Source organism: Myotis myotis, unplaced genomic scaffold, assembly GCF_014108235.1.
Source record: "Myotis myotis isolate mMyoMyo1 unplaced genomic scaffold, mMyoMyo1.p scaffold_m19_p_2, whole genome shotgun sequence".
NCBI classification, from domain to species: Eukaryota; Metazoa; Chordata; class Mammalia; order Chiroptera; family Vespertilionidae; genus Myotis; species Myotis myotis.
The window spans coordinates 15647966-15663719 of NW_023416324.1; the positions used below are offsets into that span (position 1 = coordinate 15647966).

A 15754-nucleotide genomic window follows, 5' to 3' on the forward strand; every position below is an offset into this window, starting at 1 on the left:
AGAGAAACATCATATATAGGTTGCCTCCCTTGTGCACCCCCACCAGGGGTTGAACCCGAAACCTGGGTATGTGCCCTGACCGAGAATTGAATTGGCAACCTTTCAATGCATGGAACGACACTCCAACCAACTGAGCCACGCCAGCCAGAGCCATGTGAGTTTTGCGATATCTGTTAATTATTCAAATGGAGTTGTCCAGGAGGTAGTCAGATGAATCTGGAGCTCAGGAGAGGTCTAGGCCAGAGATATCGTGAGATCACCAATGGAGAAAGTATGGAGAGAAAAAGAGGAGACAGCAAAGGACAGAGCCTCCAACATTTACAAGTCTGGTTAAGACAGGGCACTGAGAAAGAGTGTTAGTGAGCCGGAAGGAAACCAGGTAAGTGTGGTGACACAGACTCTATTAGTTTGCTAGGGCAGCCATAACAAAATACCACAGACTGAGTGACTTAAACAACAGAAATTTATTTTCTCACAGTTCTAGAGGCTAGAAGTCCAAGATCAAGGTGTTTGCTTTCTCCTGAGTCCACTCTCTTCTGCTTGCAGACAACTGCCTCATGTGATCTTTCCTCTGTGATCGCTTTCTCTTTTGTAAGGACACTCGTTTTATCGAATGAGGGCCCCACCCTTATTAACTCATTTAACTTTAATTACCTCTTTCAAGGGCCCTATCTCCAAAAACAGTCACATTGGGGCTTCATATGAATTGGGGGCAACATAATTCTGTCCATAACAGAAGCCTAAGGAAAAAAGTGTTGCCCAGCTGGTGTGGCTCAGTGGTTGAGCATCAGCCTATGAACCAGGAGGTCACATTCCGGGTCAGAGCACATGCCAGGGTTTCGGGCTTAATCCCCAGTAGGGGGTGTGCAGGAGGCAGTCAATAGGTGATTCTCATCATTGATGTTTCTATCTCTCTTTCCCTCTCCCTTCCTCTCTGAAATAAATAAAAATACATTTTAAAAAATTAAAAAAGTGTTTTCTTAAGGAAGAAGGAAGGGGTCAACTGTGTCAAATGCAGCTGAGAAAAATTATAGTGGTCCATTGACTTGGCATGGATGGAAATCATTATAACATTGTTCAGTGGCTTTTAAGAAAAGGCTGATTAAACTAAGGTGAGATGGAAAGTAAGGAAGTGGAGAAACAAATATAGCAATCTTTTCAAGTTTTTCTGTGAATTGTGGTGGTAGAAAGAGAAAGTGGGTCACATAATAGTAAAAAGTTAAGTGACATTAAAGCATATTAATAAGTTGAAGGGAATGATGCAGAGGAAACAAATTTGTGAGACCAGAGTTAAAGACAGGATAATAATCAGGGTAGAGACCCTGAAAGACAGGCGTGAAGGTGGAATACAACACTCAATTTGCAGGGCCTAGTGCAAAATGAAAATGTGAGGTTTCTTGTTTAAAAAGTATTAAGAATTTCAGGACTGCAACAGAAGAGCATTAAACTAAGCACAGAGCCCTTTTAAGCCAGGGGCCAGTGCTTCTGAACCTTGTGTATGCCTATGGCGGAGTTTGTAATGACGGAGGTAGGCAGGTTCTTCGGGCAGGTCCCTTCTCCTTTCTGGGACTGGAAGAGGTGACTGACACTTTCAGCTCAACCATTCTACAAACTGGGAGGTCACTCTCAAGGCGGGCGAATAAAGTTAGTCCCTTTTTAACTTCGAACACTCCCCTCACCCCCTTTTAGCTCATGGATTTCTCGAAGGCTCCAAAGCGTCTGGTGACCATAGCAACTCACTCCAAACTCCCGGGCCCTCGGTCCCGCCCTCCGCTTCCTGGACGCTCTCGTTGATTGGCTCAGCAAGTTGGCCAATGGTCGGCGAAGCGGGCTGTTGGCCGCGCGCTCAGTGGTCGCTAGCCGAGAAGAAGGCGGGAAGAGAGGGCGAGCCGGCGGGCCGGAGCGGCGGGACGCGTGCGTGTTTCCGGCTCCGCTGCGGAAGGCGGAGGACTGGAGTCGTTGGGTCGGACGCGAAACGTAGGAGCTGGGAGGACGCTAGACGCCAGTGCGGAGCTCGTATCTCGGAGCGTGGCTAGCGGCCGGCACGATGGGCGGAGAGCAGGAGGAAGAGCGGTTCGACGGCATGTTGCTGGCCATGGCGCAGCAGCACGAGGGCGGCGTGCAGGAGGTAACGGCCCGCGCGGCATCGGCCGGGCCTGCTTTATCGGCGCCCGCCCACCCCGGCGGCCCTCGCCAGGCTCCCTCAGCCTTTCTCCGTCTTCAGGGGCCGAGATTCACGCTGGGGCCTTCCGAGCTTCAGGGCTCCCCCCTCCCCACATTCTCCCCGCGCCCCAGCTTCCGGTCTGGCCTCCCGGCCTAATGTGTAGTCCCCTTCGCATCAGTCCCGGGCCCTGCTCAGTAGTTCCTGTCTTAGCAACTCCGGCGGCCCTGGAAAACCCCCAGAGCCGGGCGATTCCCCTCCGCCAAGTCTCACACATTCTTAGGGCCACGTTTCCTCTCTGATGGCTGCCTGCAAAGAATACCCCAAGAACCATTCCAGACATTGAGATTTGCAGCTACCGACTTGGAGCGAGCCGAGGAGTGTGTGGGGTAGGGGTAGGGGGGCGGGGTGATGTTAACGCGTGTGTTTTTTTTTAGGCCTTGAATGGGGAATTAAAGGCCTGGATTCACAATTGATTTCCACCACTCCTACTTGGGACCCTTACATGTCTCCAAGCCTCGGTTTCTTTGTGTTCGTAAAAAGAGTTGTGAATCCCTGTTTTCTGGATCTTTGTAGGAGAGTGGTGTCTTGAAGTGAAATTTGTTGAATGATTGATGTGTGTCAGACACTCATTGGATTGGGACCTGGGGATTCAGACCCGAGCAAAAACCTCTCCTTGGCCTGATGGAGCTTACTAGAGCTTTTCAAAAGCATAATTCATACCTAGTGACCACACAAAATAGCACACAGTTATTTTTAGTGTATGAACAATATGGACCAACTAGTATTGCTTCTGGAGTTGGATATTTTGGACCAGAAACATGGAAAGTTAGCGGTAGAAAAGCCCATTAAGATCAGTCCAGAACTCTCGTTCTGTGAAGAGACCAAGAGCCCTAACCGGTATGGCTCAGTGGATAGAGCATTGACCTGTGGATTCAAGGGTCCCAGGTTCGATTCCGGTCAAGGGCATGTACCTTGGTTGCGGGCACAGCCCCAGTAGGAAGTGTGCAGGAGGCAGCTGATCGATGTTTCTCTCTCATCAATGTTTCTAACTCTCTATTTCTCTTCATTGCTCTCGGTAAAAAATCAATAAAATATGTTTAAAAAAAAAAAAAGAGAGAGACCAAGAGAACTTGCTCAAGATTATCCAACAGATTCCTGACCTAAAGGGACCACACTCCTTAGGCCCGTGTGCTTTCTACAGTTCGCTGCTGATTCTCTGTCTCACTGGGACAAGTTTTCACTGAGCTTTCCATGCCCATCTTTCACCCAGGTGCCTATGGTGACCAAAGACTCCTAAGCCCTCTGAGGTGGGAAGAGAGTTACCAATTTGCAAGTGGGAAAGGTTCTCTCCCTCCTCCCCCCTAAGTTGTTGACACAAAACTGAATTTGGGTCTGAACTCATTTTTGAATGAATTTAAAGTGTCTAGATTAGAAGCAGGAGTTGAAACCATTAAAATAAGTTGTAGCATCAGATTTGGAATCATTCATTTGGGCAAATAAAAGGGCTTACATGTGCTTACCCTAGGTGACCACTCGATTTTTCACTCAGCAAAAGTTTTACTAAGCATGTACTCGGCCAGATTTGGTGCCAGGCATTGGGGATGTAGACAGAATAAGCCCTGGTTCGTGGTGCTTATTTGTGAGTTACTGTAGCAGCAGGGCTCTTGCTCCCGGCCAGGCACTGTGAAGGCCCTCACCTCCAACATCTCATTTGATCCTTACAAGGTACCTAGAAATAGGTCCTGCTGCTATTTCTGTTTCAGACTTAAGAAACTTCCCCAAGGTCACAGACATAATATATGCCAATCTGCTACTCAAACCCATGCTTATTCACTTGCTACACTGGTGCCTCAGCCAGAGTTTGTTGGTCTTAACCTTCTTTGAAGTGGCTTCATTTGCTCCCCTCCTGGCTCTGCCCTAATAACTCAGCGGTTGCCACTGTACTTGGGCTTTTTACTCTTGGGAGAGGAAAGCTAGCCCCAGGCTTTTTTTTAAAACTTGTTTATTAATTCATTGGAAAAAAATAACACCAATACTAGTAAACTCATTGCATGCTAATGTTAACATATTCTTTATGAAAAACTACTGTTTCTAAAACAAATTTAGTGAGAAGCATTATTTTACTTTTTGAGGGCTAAATCTCTAATGTTTGGTTTAATCGAAAACAGATTTTGCTGGATTCTCATATCTGCTTCTTCATTCAGTCTTGCAATATCACATGTCATGTAGCCTCTGGAAAACTCCACAGTATATACACTTGTGAGGAAATGAGATGAAAAAGACAAATTAATGTCTCTCTGGGTCCTGAGATCTCTGGACCACATCTTGAGGATTACTGCTCTATAACAAGACCAGTTTCTTTCTTTAAAAAAAAATTATTGAGCCGAAACCGGTTTGGCTCAGTGGATGGGGCGTCGGCCTGTGGACTGAAAGGTCCCAGGTTCGATTCCGGTCAAGGGCATGTGCCTGGGTTGCAGGCACATCCCCAATAGGAGATGTGCAGGAGGCAGCTGATCGATGTTTCTCTCTCATCGATGTTTCTAACTCTCTCTATCTCTCTCCCTTCCTCTCTGTAAAAAATCAATAAAATATATTTTAAAAAAAATTATATAGGTTTCAAGTGTACAGTTCTATTATACATCATCTGTATATTGTATTGTGTGTTCACCACCCAAAGTCAAGTCTCCAGGCTTTTTAAGCCCTGTATGCAGGAGGAGTCCTCCCTATCCTTAGGCTGCCTCTAGGGCCATAGGAATGTGAAACAGGCGCACACATACACATGAGAAGTGAGAATCTGCCTTTCCCGTGATATGGGTAAGGTTAAGTTGGGCTTTCTGGCAGAAGTGACTAAGGTTAGGCCTGTTTGGGAGGATTTCTCAGTTGAGAGGCTCAGGGATGAAATAGTCAAGCTCTAAGTTCCCTCGTAGACTAAGGAAGTTGATTTCTGTGCAGTTGCCGTGCTCCCAGTTGGACATCTCCATAGCTCCAGTCTTCTGTCTTTCAGCTTGTGAACACTTTCTTCAGCTTCTTACGACGCAAAACAGACTTTTTCGTTGGAGGAGAAGAGGGGATGGCAGAGAAGGTGAGTATTGGGCGCTGCTGTTCCCTTGGTAGTTCTGTTTATTCAGAAGAAAAGCTCACCTGGCCTTCCTTCAGCATAAGAACAACTCGAGCAGAAGTAAAATGCCAAGAGCAAAGAGTCAGGGAAGGGGAGCAAGCTTCATTTATTGAAGCCCTTCCTGCCAGATGCTTAATCTCCCCTATTTCTCATGATCCTTTAGCAGTTCCAAAGGGGTAGATGTTACTATCCTCACTTGACAAATGAGGAAATTGGCTCTGGGGTGTGTGGCACTTTGGTAGCCAAAGTCTTGAGCGGAGTTGCGGGAGAGCCAAAGCAGTTGTAAAACTGCCTTCTGCCCCTGACACCCTGCCTCCTGATTCCTTTTCCACTGTGTAGGTTTTATCTAATTACCTTGGTGGGAGATGAGAGTGGGCAAATGTTAGAAACTGAGCTTAGAAGACAGAAATATAGGAAAATTCAAAGCCAACCAATCCCAGTCTTCCTAGTGATTGTGACCCAAAGTTCAAGGATTTGGTAATTGTATTTTGTGGTAAGAGGTTCAAAGACCTTGAACTTCCTTCTGATTCCTTAGGTTATAAGTTATTTTTTACAAGCAAAAGTTTGTTTATAAAGTCACAAAGGTAAAGGAAGTGAGCTGTGGAAGATGTGAGCCAACCAGGCTACGTGGGCTCAGGAAATAGTTACAGAGGCAAAAGAAGGGCCCTTATAGTTTAGGGAAAAGAAAGGCAGCTCTGGCTGGTGTGGCTCAGTAGATTGGAACATCGTCCCATGCACTGGAACGTCACAGTTTCTTCCTTTTTCTTTTTCTTTTTCTTTTTTTTTTAAAAATATATTTTTACTGATTTCAGAAAGGAAGGAAGAGGGAGGGAGGGAGAGATAGAAACAACAATGATGAGAGAGAATCATGGATCGGCTGCCTCCTGCAAGTCCCCCACTGGGGATCGAGCCCACAACCTGGGCATGTGCACTTGACCGGAATAGAACCTGGGACCTTTCAGTTCGTAGGTCGACGCTCTGTCTACTGAGCTAGACCGGCTAGGGCGCAGCTTCGACTCTTGATCAGGGCACATACCTAGTTGCAGGTTTGAACCCCAGTCGGGGCATGTGCAAGAGGCAGCCAATTGATGTTTCTACTTTCCCTTCCTCTCTAGAAAGCCAATAGAAACATATTCTCAGGTGAGGATATTCCCCCCCCCCCCCCCAGTTGGATTTTTTAAAAAGAAAGGTAAGAGGAACATGCCTGGGGGGTGGAGGGGGGGAAAGGTGGGCATGCTCCAGAGAGAGTCCACACTGTAAGTACATTTTTGAAGATTGGTAAATCATGGTATCACCTTCAATGAACTATGATTTTTATAACCATACTTGTTTTCACTTAAACTTAAGAGACATAGTGACAAGAAGACATTTTGCAAACCTTTTCTGTAGCTTCAGGGCTCTCAGGAGCTAGAATGCACTATAATGTATCTTGCAGACATGGGGCTAGGAGTCCCAGGTTCTTGGCCTACTTGTGTTGTTTGGTTGACTTCCCACCAGTTTTCTTGTCTTGTCAAATTTTCATATCTGTAAAATGGGAAAAGGTGGACTCTGATCTATAGGACCTGTTCTATCTCAAAAATTCTTTTGTATTAGCACTAGCACCTCCCATTTTTTCTGCGGGCCAAACTACCTTATAATACCAGCAGTCGTTCATTTGTTCAATAAGTATGGGGCCAGATGCTTTGGGGATTTAGAATTCTTGAGACTTTAGGAGGCAATACAGTGTATACTCTACATTTCATACAATCCAGAGGTCAGGAGCAGTATCAAGCACATTAAAATTTCTTTTTTTTTTTTTAAGTTTTTATTGATTTTAGAGAGAGAGGGAGAGAGTAACATTAATTAGCTGCCTCCTTCATGCCCCCTTCTGGGAATTGAGCCTGAAACCAGGGCCTGTGCCCTGACCAGGAATTGAACCTGTGACCTCTTGGTGCATGGGATGACACTCAACCAACTGAGCCACAACCAGCCAGGGCACATTTACATTTCTGCAGAGAAATGTCTATCAATATTTATTCCAAATGGGAGATAAGAGACTATAAATACCTTCATGCCACAAATTTACAAAAAGTACAGAAACACTTTTAGTTTTTGTAGCTTTTGGGGGCTAGGAATTATGGAGAAGAGATTGTAGATTTGAGTAAAGCCATAATGATCAAATCAATATGGTATGGGCACAGAAAGAGAACTATACCAGTGAAGCAGAAAAGAGAACCTAGAAAAGTCTAGCATATATGAGGGCTTAATATGTGTCTAATAGGGCAATTCATTTCTGTAGGCAAAGGATGATATAATGAGTCATACTGCTACAAGTGGCTATTTGTAAAAAAACAAAATTTTCCATCTGTTTAACTGTAATAAAGTGCAGATCAAGCAGAGTCTTGTAAAGAAATCTGCAAAACTATGTATAATCTTGTGTGGGGAAGGCTTGCAAGTAGAAACCTAGAAGCTATGAAAGAAAAGGTATCTGTCTCTTCAAAGATTGAAAACTTGTATGGCAAAAGAGATGTTGACATATAAAGTCAACTGAAAAACAATAGATTTGGGAAAATGCAATGCAGAGGACAGATAAAATTTAATAGCTGATTTAGTATGCAGGAACTCTTATAAATTGCCAAGAAAAGGATAAACAAAAAATGGGCAATTACAAGAAGAGCAAATCTAGCCCTAACCGGTTTGGCTCAGTGGATAGAGCATCGGCCTGCGGACTGAAGGGTCCCGGGTTCGATTCCGGCCAGGGGCATGTACCTTGGTTGCGGGCACATCCCCAGTGGGAGGTGTGCGGGAGGCAGCTGATTGATGTTTCTCTCTCATCGATGTTTCTAACTCTCTATCCCTCTCCCTTCCTCTCTGTGAAAAATCAATAAAATATATTTTAAAAAAAAAGAGCAAATCTAAAGAGCATTTGAACAGATGTTCAAATTCACAGTAGTCAAGGAAATGTAAATTAAAGAAACAGATGCTCTTTTCTTCCTATCACAAATTTCCAAAAAAATTGCTTGTAAGGATGTGGGAAAAGGCTGCTCTTTGGACATTGCTGGTAAAAGTGAATTGTTGTAGCTCTTTAAAAACTTTTATAAAAGATGCTCAAGTTTCCTAATTATCAGAGAAATGCAAATCAAAACCAAAAGACACCACCTCATACCCATTTGGATGTCTTACGTCAAAAAACCCCACAAACTAACAAGTGTTTGTGAGGATGTGGAGAGATGGAGGCCTGTGCACTATTGGTGCGAGTGTAAAATGGTGTGGCTGTGGAAAACTGTGTCCGTTCCTCAAAAAATTAGACTAGAACTATATATATGATCCAGCAGTCTCACTTCTGGGGATATATCCAGAAGAATTGAAAGCAAGGCTTTGGAGAAAGTTTTGTTTATAGCAGAACTGTTCATAATAGCCACCAGGTGGAAGCAACCCAACCATCCATTGATGATGAATGGATAAACAAAACATCATATATACATATAATGGAATATTATTAGCCTTTTAAAGGAAGATGAGCATACAAAAGAAATACATTGTAAGATTCCATTTATATGAAGTTCTAGAATAGGAGTGTGTTATCTTCAGATGTGTCTACCCCCCTCCCTGACCCCCCCCCCCCACACACACACACACAAACACTGTGACAGCCTGTCAATTGGCACCTCTGTAGGCTACACACCCCTAGGGTCTCTGCTTGGGGCTGGGACTGGTAAAGATGGTGGGAGGAGACCGGGAGGCAGCTTCAGAGGCTGCTGTGATTGGTCTTGACTCTGCCCTGTGGTTAAGCTCTGCCCTCACCTAACCTCACAGCTAGGAATGAAGAGGACGGATGGGATGTAACATGATTCACTGGGGCTGGGAGAGGGCAGGACCCTGTTCCCGCCTACCCTTGGCTACTGGTTAGCAAATGGCTTGAGTTCAAGGTCTCCCCGATTAGGGACTTGGGATCAAGGCCCTGTGGTGGAACAGCCTCTGCTGGTGTAATTGTCTCATGACTAATTATATTAAATGGCCTTCAGGTGGCTCATTTCTCTCTCTCAAACACCCCATTTTATTAACCCAGTTGGTTTGGGGGGTCTAGTGCCCTTTTAACTTTGTAGAGTACAGAGCTACTATAGTATGGCATGGGTCTGGGAATTTGGGGGTGGCCAGAGGAATTGGCATCAAATGAATGAGGCGTCACAGAGCATTTGTCAGAGCCTTCGATCAGGAGCTCATGGGTGACTTTGGTGACCTGGAGTACTTCAAGGTCCTTTCAGCTTTTGCAGACCCCTTCATCCTTCTATCTCGGGCCCAGAGATTCTTGAAAGATGGTTTATTGACCACTGATCACGTGGTGGGTGGCCTGTGAGGCCTCCAGGTGTGTGGGTCAACATAGAGTTGAGTATGTTTCTGGGCCTGCCGAAGATGAAGAGGTGAAACTCAGGAAACATTTGAACTGGTCCTGGAGGATGAGTAGGAGTTTGCCAGGTGACCTGGGAGTAGGAACAAGGACATTCTAGGCAAAGAACAGCTGTGCAAGACTACTTTTATTTTATTTATTTTAAATTTTTATTGATTGATTTTTAGAGAGGAAGGAAGGGGGAGAGAGAGAACTTTTTCTCTCTCGCTTACTTATGTATTTGTTGGCTGACTTATATGTGTGCTGACCAGAGATTAAACCCACAATGTTGGCATATCGGGACGAAGCTGAGCTACCTGGCCAGAGCCTAAAAACCAGTTTTAGACAAAAATAGAAGCACAGAGAAAGATGCTCCCCAGGGTCACACAGGTAAAAGAAGTAGACCAGGAACTCAAATCCAGATGTGACTCTCCAGTGTATATGAGAATTAGCCAGGAAGGTTGGTTAAAAATATAGGCTGCTGGGCCAACCTCCAAAATTTCTGATTCATTAAGTCTGGAGTGGGGCCTAAGATTTATTTATTTTTAAATTATTTTTTTTGGGGGGGGGGCTAAGATTTAGCTTTTCTAACAAATTCTGGGTGATACTGATGCTGCAGGTTGAGGAAACCATACTTTGAGGGCTACTAGTATAACAGTGAGGTGGAGCCATTGCTCCCATTGTGTTTTTATTGCAGAGAAAATACTTCTCCCAGGCCCTCAAAGCTGCCATTGGGTTAGCCTCATCCAGGCAAGGTCTGTGCCAGGCTCTAGGAAATGTCGGTCATATTTGATCCTCATGACAGGTGAGGAAACAGGCTTAGAAAATGTCAAAGTTGTTCACTTGTCCAACGCCACACTGACAGGCAGTGACAGGTGGCAGTAGTATTGGGGTAGCTGTTGGGCAGCAGGGAGGCCAGCTAGCAGGTTATGGGTTGGAAACATCCTAGGAAGGAATAGTGGGAGGAGGGATTTGAAATGGATAGCTTGCAGGCTGAGGAGAGGAAGAGGCTCCTCTTCCCTCAAGAAAGCTCTCTCGCCCTAGCTCGTTTGGCTGAGTGGCTAGAGCACTGGCCTTCGGACTAAAGGGTCCCAGGTTCAATTCCAGACAAGGGCACATGCCAGGTTGCTGGCTCCATCCCCAGTAGGGGGCGTGCAAGAGGCAGTCAATTAATGATTCTCATCATTGGTGTTTCCCTCTCCCTTTCTCTCTGAAGTCAATAAAAATATAAAAAGAAAGAAAGCTCTCTCTGACTTCTGCTAATGTGGCAGTGCTGGGCATCGTGCGGAGTGCTGCACAGCTGGGGCTGCAGTCCTGGGGACAGTACGCAGGAGGAAGACAGATCAGTCCGAGCAAGTGGGTCCGTGGGCCTGAGCTCAGGAAAAGCTTCTTAGAGGGGTTGAGTCTGGAGTTCTAATAGCTTCGCTGTCTAGTGAAGGACTTCCAGAGCACTGATCATTTCGTCTGCACAACAACCCTGTGAGTGGGAGTCATCCTCACTGATGAAGGTTTTGAAGCTCTTAGAGGTTAAATAATTTGCTAAAAATTCAATAGCTAGTGTGTGTCAAAGCCAGGATTAGAACCCAGGTTGTCCAACTTTAGTGTTCATACTCTTAATTGTTAGAATGTTTTTTTAAAAAAAATACATTTTTATTGATGAGAGAGAGAGAGGGAAAGAGAAACATCAATCGGTTGCCTTCCATATGCACCCCTACCGGTGATTGAACCCACAACCTGGGTATGTGCCCTGATCAGGAATCGAACCTGCGATCTTTTGGTGCACAGGACAATGCTTAGCCAATTGAGCCACACCAGCCAGGCCAAGTCTGTTTTGTTGTCTTAAAGTAGCCACTGTCTATTGAGCCAGGTATTTGCAGATATTGTTGTTATAACTCTATCAGATATGTATTTTACCATTTTCTAGATGAGGAAACTGGGGTTCTAAGTGCAGTGCCGTGCTTAGGCACCCAGCAGATAGAGATGGGACTGTGCTTTTGGGATACTGTCCCTATCTTGATAGCTCATTGCTTTCACTTCTGTCCCTAGCTCATCACACAGACCTTCAACCACCACAACCAGCTGGCACAGAAGGCCCGGCGGGAAAAGAGAAGTCGGCAGGAGACTGAGCGGCGGGAGAAGGCGGAGCGGGCAGCTAGGCTGGCCAAGGAGGCCAAGTCAGAGAGCTCTGGGCCTCAGATCAAGGAGCTGACTGATGAGGAAGCAGAGAGGCTGCAGCTGGAGATTGACCAGGTAAGAGTGGGCTTCCCTCCCCTGCCCTCAGCCATTGGCACTAGAAGAGGGGACCCTCTTGCCATCTGCTTTGCCCTTTGCCATAGAAAAAGGATGCAGAGAATCATGAGGCCCAGCTCAAGAATGGCAGCCTTGGCTCACCAGAGAAGCAGGTGAGATGGACTGGGGATGCTTGGGACTAGCCAGGGGTTGGGAACTTCCAGGGACGCTATAGCCTTACCTTGTCTCCAGGATGCCCTCCCCTCCCCTCCTTCCCTCAGCTTTGTGATCCTCCCCATACTTCAAGATCTCACTCAGAGATATTGGACCAAAGGGTTTGTGTTTAAAACACCCAAAACACACTGACTTTAAGCCTTTGCAAGAAAGCCCCAAAGCAAGAGAGGGCAGTCAGTGCCTGTGCAGGTGCCATTCGGGTGGCCTGGGGTATGGGGGTCCAGCCTGGGCCTTTGTGGTGGGTCACTCTGACACATCTGCGCAACAAGCCCCTCAGAGCTTCTCCCACTTACTCAGATCCAGATTCGCAAACGATTTTTGGGGCATTCATTTGGCTTTTCAGAGGTTCTGAGGTGAAAAAAGATGTTGATCATTAGGCATCCTGGTTTTATTTTATTTTTTAAATTTGTTTTAAATGTTTTTATTGATTTCAGAGAGGAAGGGAGAGAGAGAGAAACATCAATGATGAAACATCAACGGCTGCCTCCTGCACGCCATGCCCCCACTGGGGATGGAACCTGCAACCCGGGCATGTGCCCTCACCAGGCATGGAACTGTGACCTCCTGGTTCATAGGTCGATGCTCGACCACAGAGCCACACCAGCTGGGCGTGCATGGTTTTATTTTAGGACAATCCTGCTCATGGTCACTTGTGACCTTTTGTTTTCCTTGGCTTTCTTTCCAAGTCCTTTGGCTTGACACCCCCAGCTGGGTCCTATGGGTTTATCTCTGACTGTCATGGCCCCCCAGCTGTGTCCTTTATCACATGCTTATAACAGCCTGAGCTCCTCTCAGAGATCAGAAGCACATTTCACCTATGGCTCCCAGTGGGCCATGGAGTAGGCAGGGACAGGTCTGTTTCATTTTGTGGTTGTATGTCCAGTGCCAGTCCTGGGCCTGGCCCAGAGGGTTTCAGTCTGTGTCTGTCAAGTAAGTAGCTGAGCACTTCGACTGTGAGCAGGAGACTGAGGACGATGAGGAGGAGGACGAGAAGGACAAAGGGAAACTGAAGCCCAACCTCGGCAATGGGGCAGACCTGTCCAATTATCGCTGGACCCAGACCCTGTCGGAGCTGGATGTGAGTGACAGGGCCAGGGCAGAGGTGAGGGAGCCAGCCGGGGGCCCCTCCTGACTGTCTCTGTCCCATGCAGCTGGCAGTGCCCTTCCGTGTGAACTTCCGGCTGAAGGGGAAGGATGTAGTGGTGGACATCCAGCGGAAGCACCTCCGGGTGGGGCTCAAGGGGCAGCCTGCGATCATTGATGGGGAGCTCTACAACGAGGTGAAGGTGGAGGAGAGTTCCTGGCTCATTGAGGACGGCAAGGTGGTGACGGTGCATCTAGAGAAGGTGCGAAGAGACCCAGGCTCCTGGCCTGCGTCTTAATGAAGAAAGAGGGAGGGGTTCCTGCTCATTCAGTCGGGGACCATGCTGAAGACCTGGTGGACATTTCTTATTTAATCCCATAATACTTAAAATATGTCTGTCTCCCCCCCCCCCCCCTTAAAAATTGATTTATTTTGTTAATCCTCACTTGAGAATATTTTTCCATTGATTTTTTTAGGGAGAGTAGAAGAGAGAGGGAAAGACAGAGAAACATCGATGTGAGAGAAACATCGATTGGTTGCCTCTTGCACCATCCTGGGCCGGGGAGGAGCCTGCAACCAAGGTACTTGTCCTTGACCTGAACTGAACCCGGGACCCTTTGGTCCGCAAACCGATGCTCTATCCACTGAGCCAAATTGGCTAGGGCTGTCCCATTTTAAAAAATATATTTTTTTGTTGATTTCAGAGAGGAAGGGAGAGGGAGAGAGAGAAACATGAATGATGAGAGAGAATCATTGTTTGGCTGCCTCCTGCATGCTCCATACTGGGGAATGAGCCCACAATCTGGGCATGTGCTCTAACTGGGAATCGAACCACGACCTCCTGGTTCATAGGTCGACACTCAGTTTAATAAACACTTGAACACCTACTATGTGCCAGGCACTGTTCTATATACTGGAGAGAGAACAATGAACAAAACGTAGAAAACAACCCTCAGGACCACCTATGTTCTCCCCTTCCCTCAAAAAGCGATATGCGACACAAACACCAGTAAATGAAGATGGTCTCTGTAAAGTGCCAAACATCCGAGGAGAGCTCCCCATGGCACAGGAGGCCTGTCCCAGCCTACCTGACGGACCATGGCTGCCTCTCAGTCACCCTTGCTCTTCCTTTCAACTGGAATGTCCTTCCCTGAATTTTTAGTCTGGTAAACTGCCTGTCCCAGCTAGGTGTCACTCTGTAACTTCTCTCCCTTCACCCTGGATGGTATCTTCCTCTGTGCTTTATTTTGCTTCTGATTTGTGACTATTCGGGTCAGTCTTCTCAGCCATGCCAGCCGCTGTGGAGGAGAGAGGTCTTGCTCCTCTATACCTCAGGTCCCAGCATAGCCCTGCTTTGGGCCTAAGTGTAGGATGTGGGTGGGAGAGGGTTGGTGGGGGGTTCCTAGGCTATAGAATGAGCGACCGGTGGGTCTCCTCACAGATCAACAAGATGGAGTGGTGGAGCCGATTGGTGTCCAGTGATCCTGAGATCAATACCAAGAAGATCAACCCCGAGAACTCCAAGGTGAGCCCTGGTTGGTTGGGGGAGCTTCAACTGGGAGATGAGAGGCCCAGGTGGCCCAAGAGCTTCACCTGTCCCTGCTGCTGCCTGCCCCCAGCTGTCAGACCTGGACAGTGAGACGCGCAGCATGGTGGAAAAGATGATGTATGACCAGAGACAGAAGTCCATGGGGCTGCCCACCTCAGATGAGCAGAAGAAACAGGAAATTCTGAAAAAGTGAGTACTTTAAAGATGGGGGTTTGGGGGGCTTGGATCTGGGTGACACCTGCAAGTGGGTCACTGAGTAGGACACAGGAGCTGCCCTGCCCCTTCCAGAATGAGCTGCCAAGTTTATGGCTTTATAGCCTTAGCTTGCCAACCCTAATCATTTGCTGAGGTAATTTTGAGGCCAAGGCCACCTGAAGATAGGAAAGAAGGAAGGTAATAGATGGTCATTGCCATCTACAGGTAAAAAGTACGAATATTGGCACCTCAGCTTCCAGCCTCAGAGACCCGGCCTGGCCTGGCTCCGGTTGCTCAGGTTTCTAAAGAGATTAGACCTCACATGGGAGGCTAGGAGTAAGGGACTAACTTTAGGGGAGAGGGACAGTCTGTTTCACTATCTTCCTATTTCCCTTCCCAGGTTCATGGATCAGCATCCAGAGATGGATTTTTCTAAGGCCAAATTCAACTAGCCTGTTTGTCTCCCTGAACTCTTGGAGCTGAGCCTTCAGCCATCCACCTTCCTTTTCCACCCTTCCCTGGGAGTTAAGGGCCTCAGAGTTGGGACAGGCATGGGACTGGTCCAGGCACAGATGTTCCAAGGCACCATGGGAGAAGGGCTGGGGCTTTTGGGGGTCTTGTCTTCACTAATTGACACACTGTTACACATTAAAACTGTTTACCCAATTTCACCTGTGTTCTCTCTTCCCTCTAGTCCAAGCATGTCAAACTCACGGCCCGGGGACCACATGCCTCATTTATTTGGCCCGTGTTAGCCTTTGAGTTTGACATGCTTGCTGTAGTCTTTCCTGGGGGGTGGGGTGTCAGGCCTCCTA

At 46.9% G+C, this 15754-nt stretch overlaps 1 protein-coding gene across 1 annotated transcript; it reads left to right on the plus strand.

The window, feature by feature from the left end:
* Nucleotides 1-1898: 1898 nt before the first annotated feature.
* NUDC (nuclear distribution C, dynein complex regulator) lies at nucleotides 1899-15605 on the plus strand. The gene is made up of 9 exons (XM_036350636.1): nucleotides 1899-2128; nucleotides 5169-5246; nucleotides 11695-11898; nucleotides 11985-12050; nucleotides 13073-13189; nucleotides 13263-13457; nucleotides 14637-14720; nucleotides 14815-14933; nucleotides 15340-15605. The coding sequence occupies exons 1-9, from the start codon at nucleotides 2048-2050 to the stop codon at nucleotides 15389-15391; spliced, it is 996 nt and encodes a 331-aa protein (XP_036206529.1). The 5' UTR covers nucleotides 1899-2047; the 3' UTR covers nucleotides 15392-15605.
* Nucleotides 15606-15754: the final 149 nt, after the last annotated feature.

Coding starts and splice junctions, on each gene's coding strand:
- NUDC (XM_036350636.1), top strand. CDS start 2,048: ATGGGCGGAGAGCAGGAGGAAGAGCGGTTCGACGGCATGTTGCTGGCC. Junction 5,247..11,694: donor AAGAGGGGATGGCAGAGAAG/GTGAGTATTGGG, acceptor TTCTGTCCCTAG/CTCATCACACAGACCTTCAA. Junction 13,458..14,636: donor TGACGGTGCATCTAGAGAAG/GTGCGAAGAGAC, acceptor GTCTCCTCACAG/ATCAACAAGATGGAGTGGTG.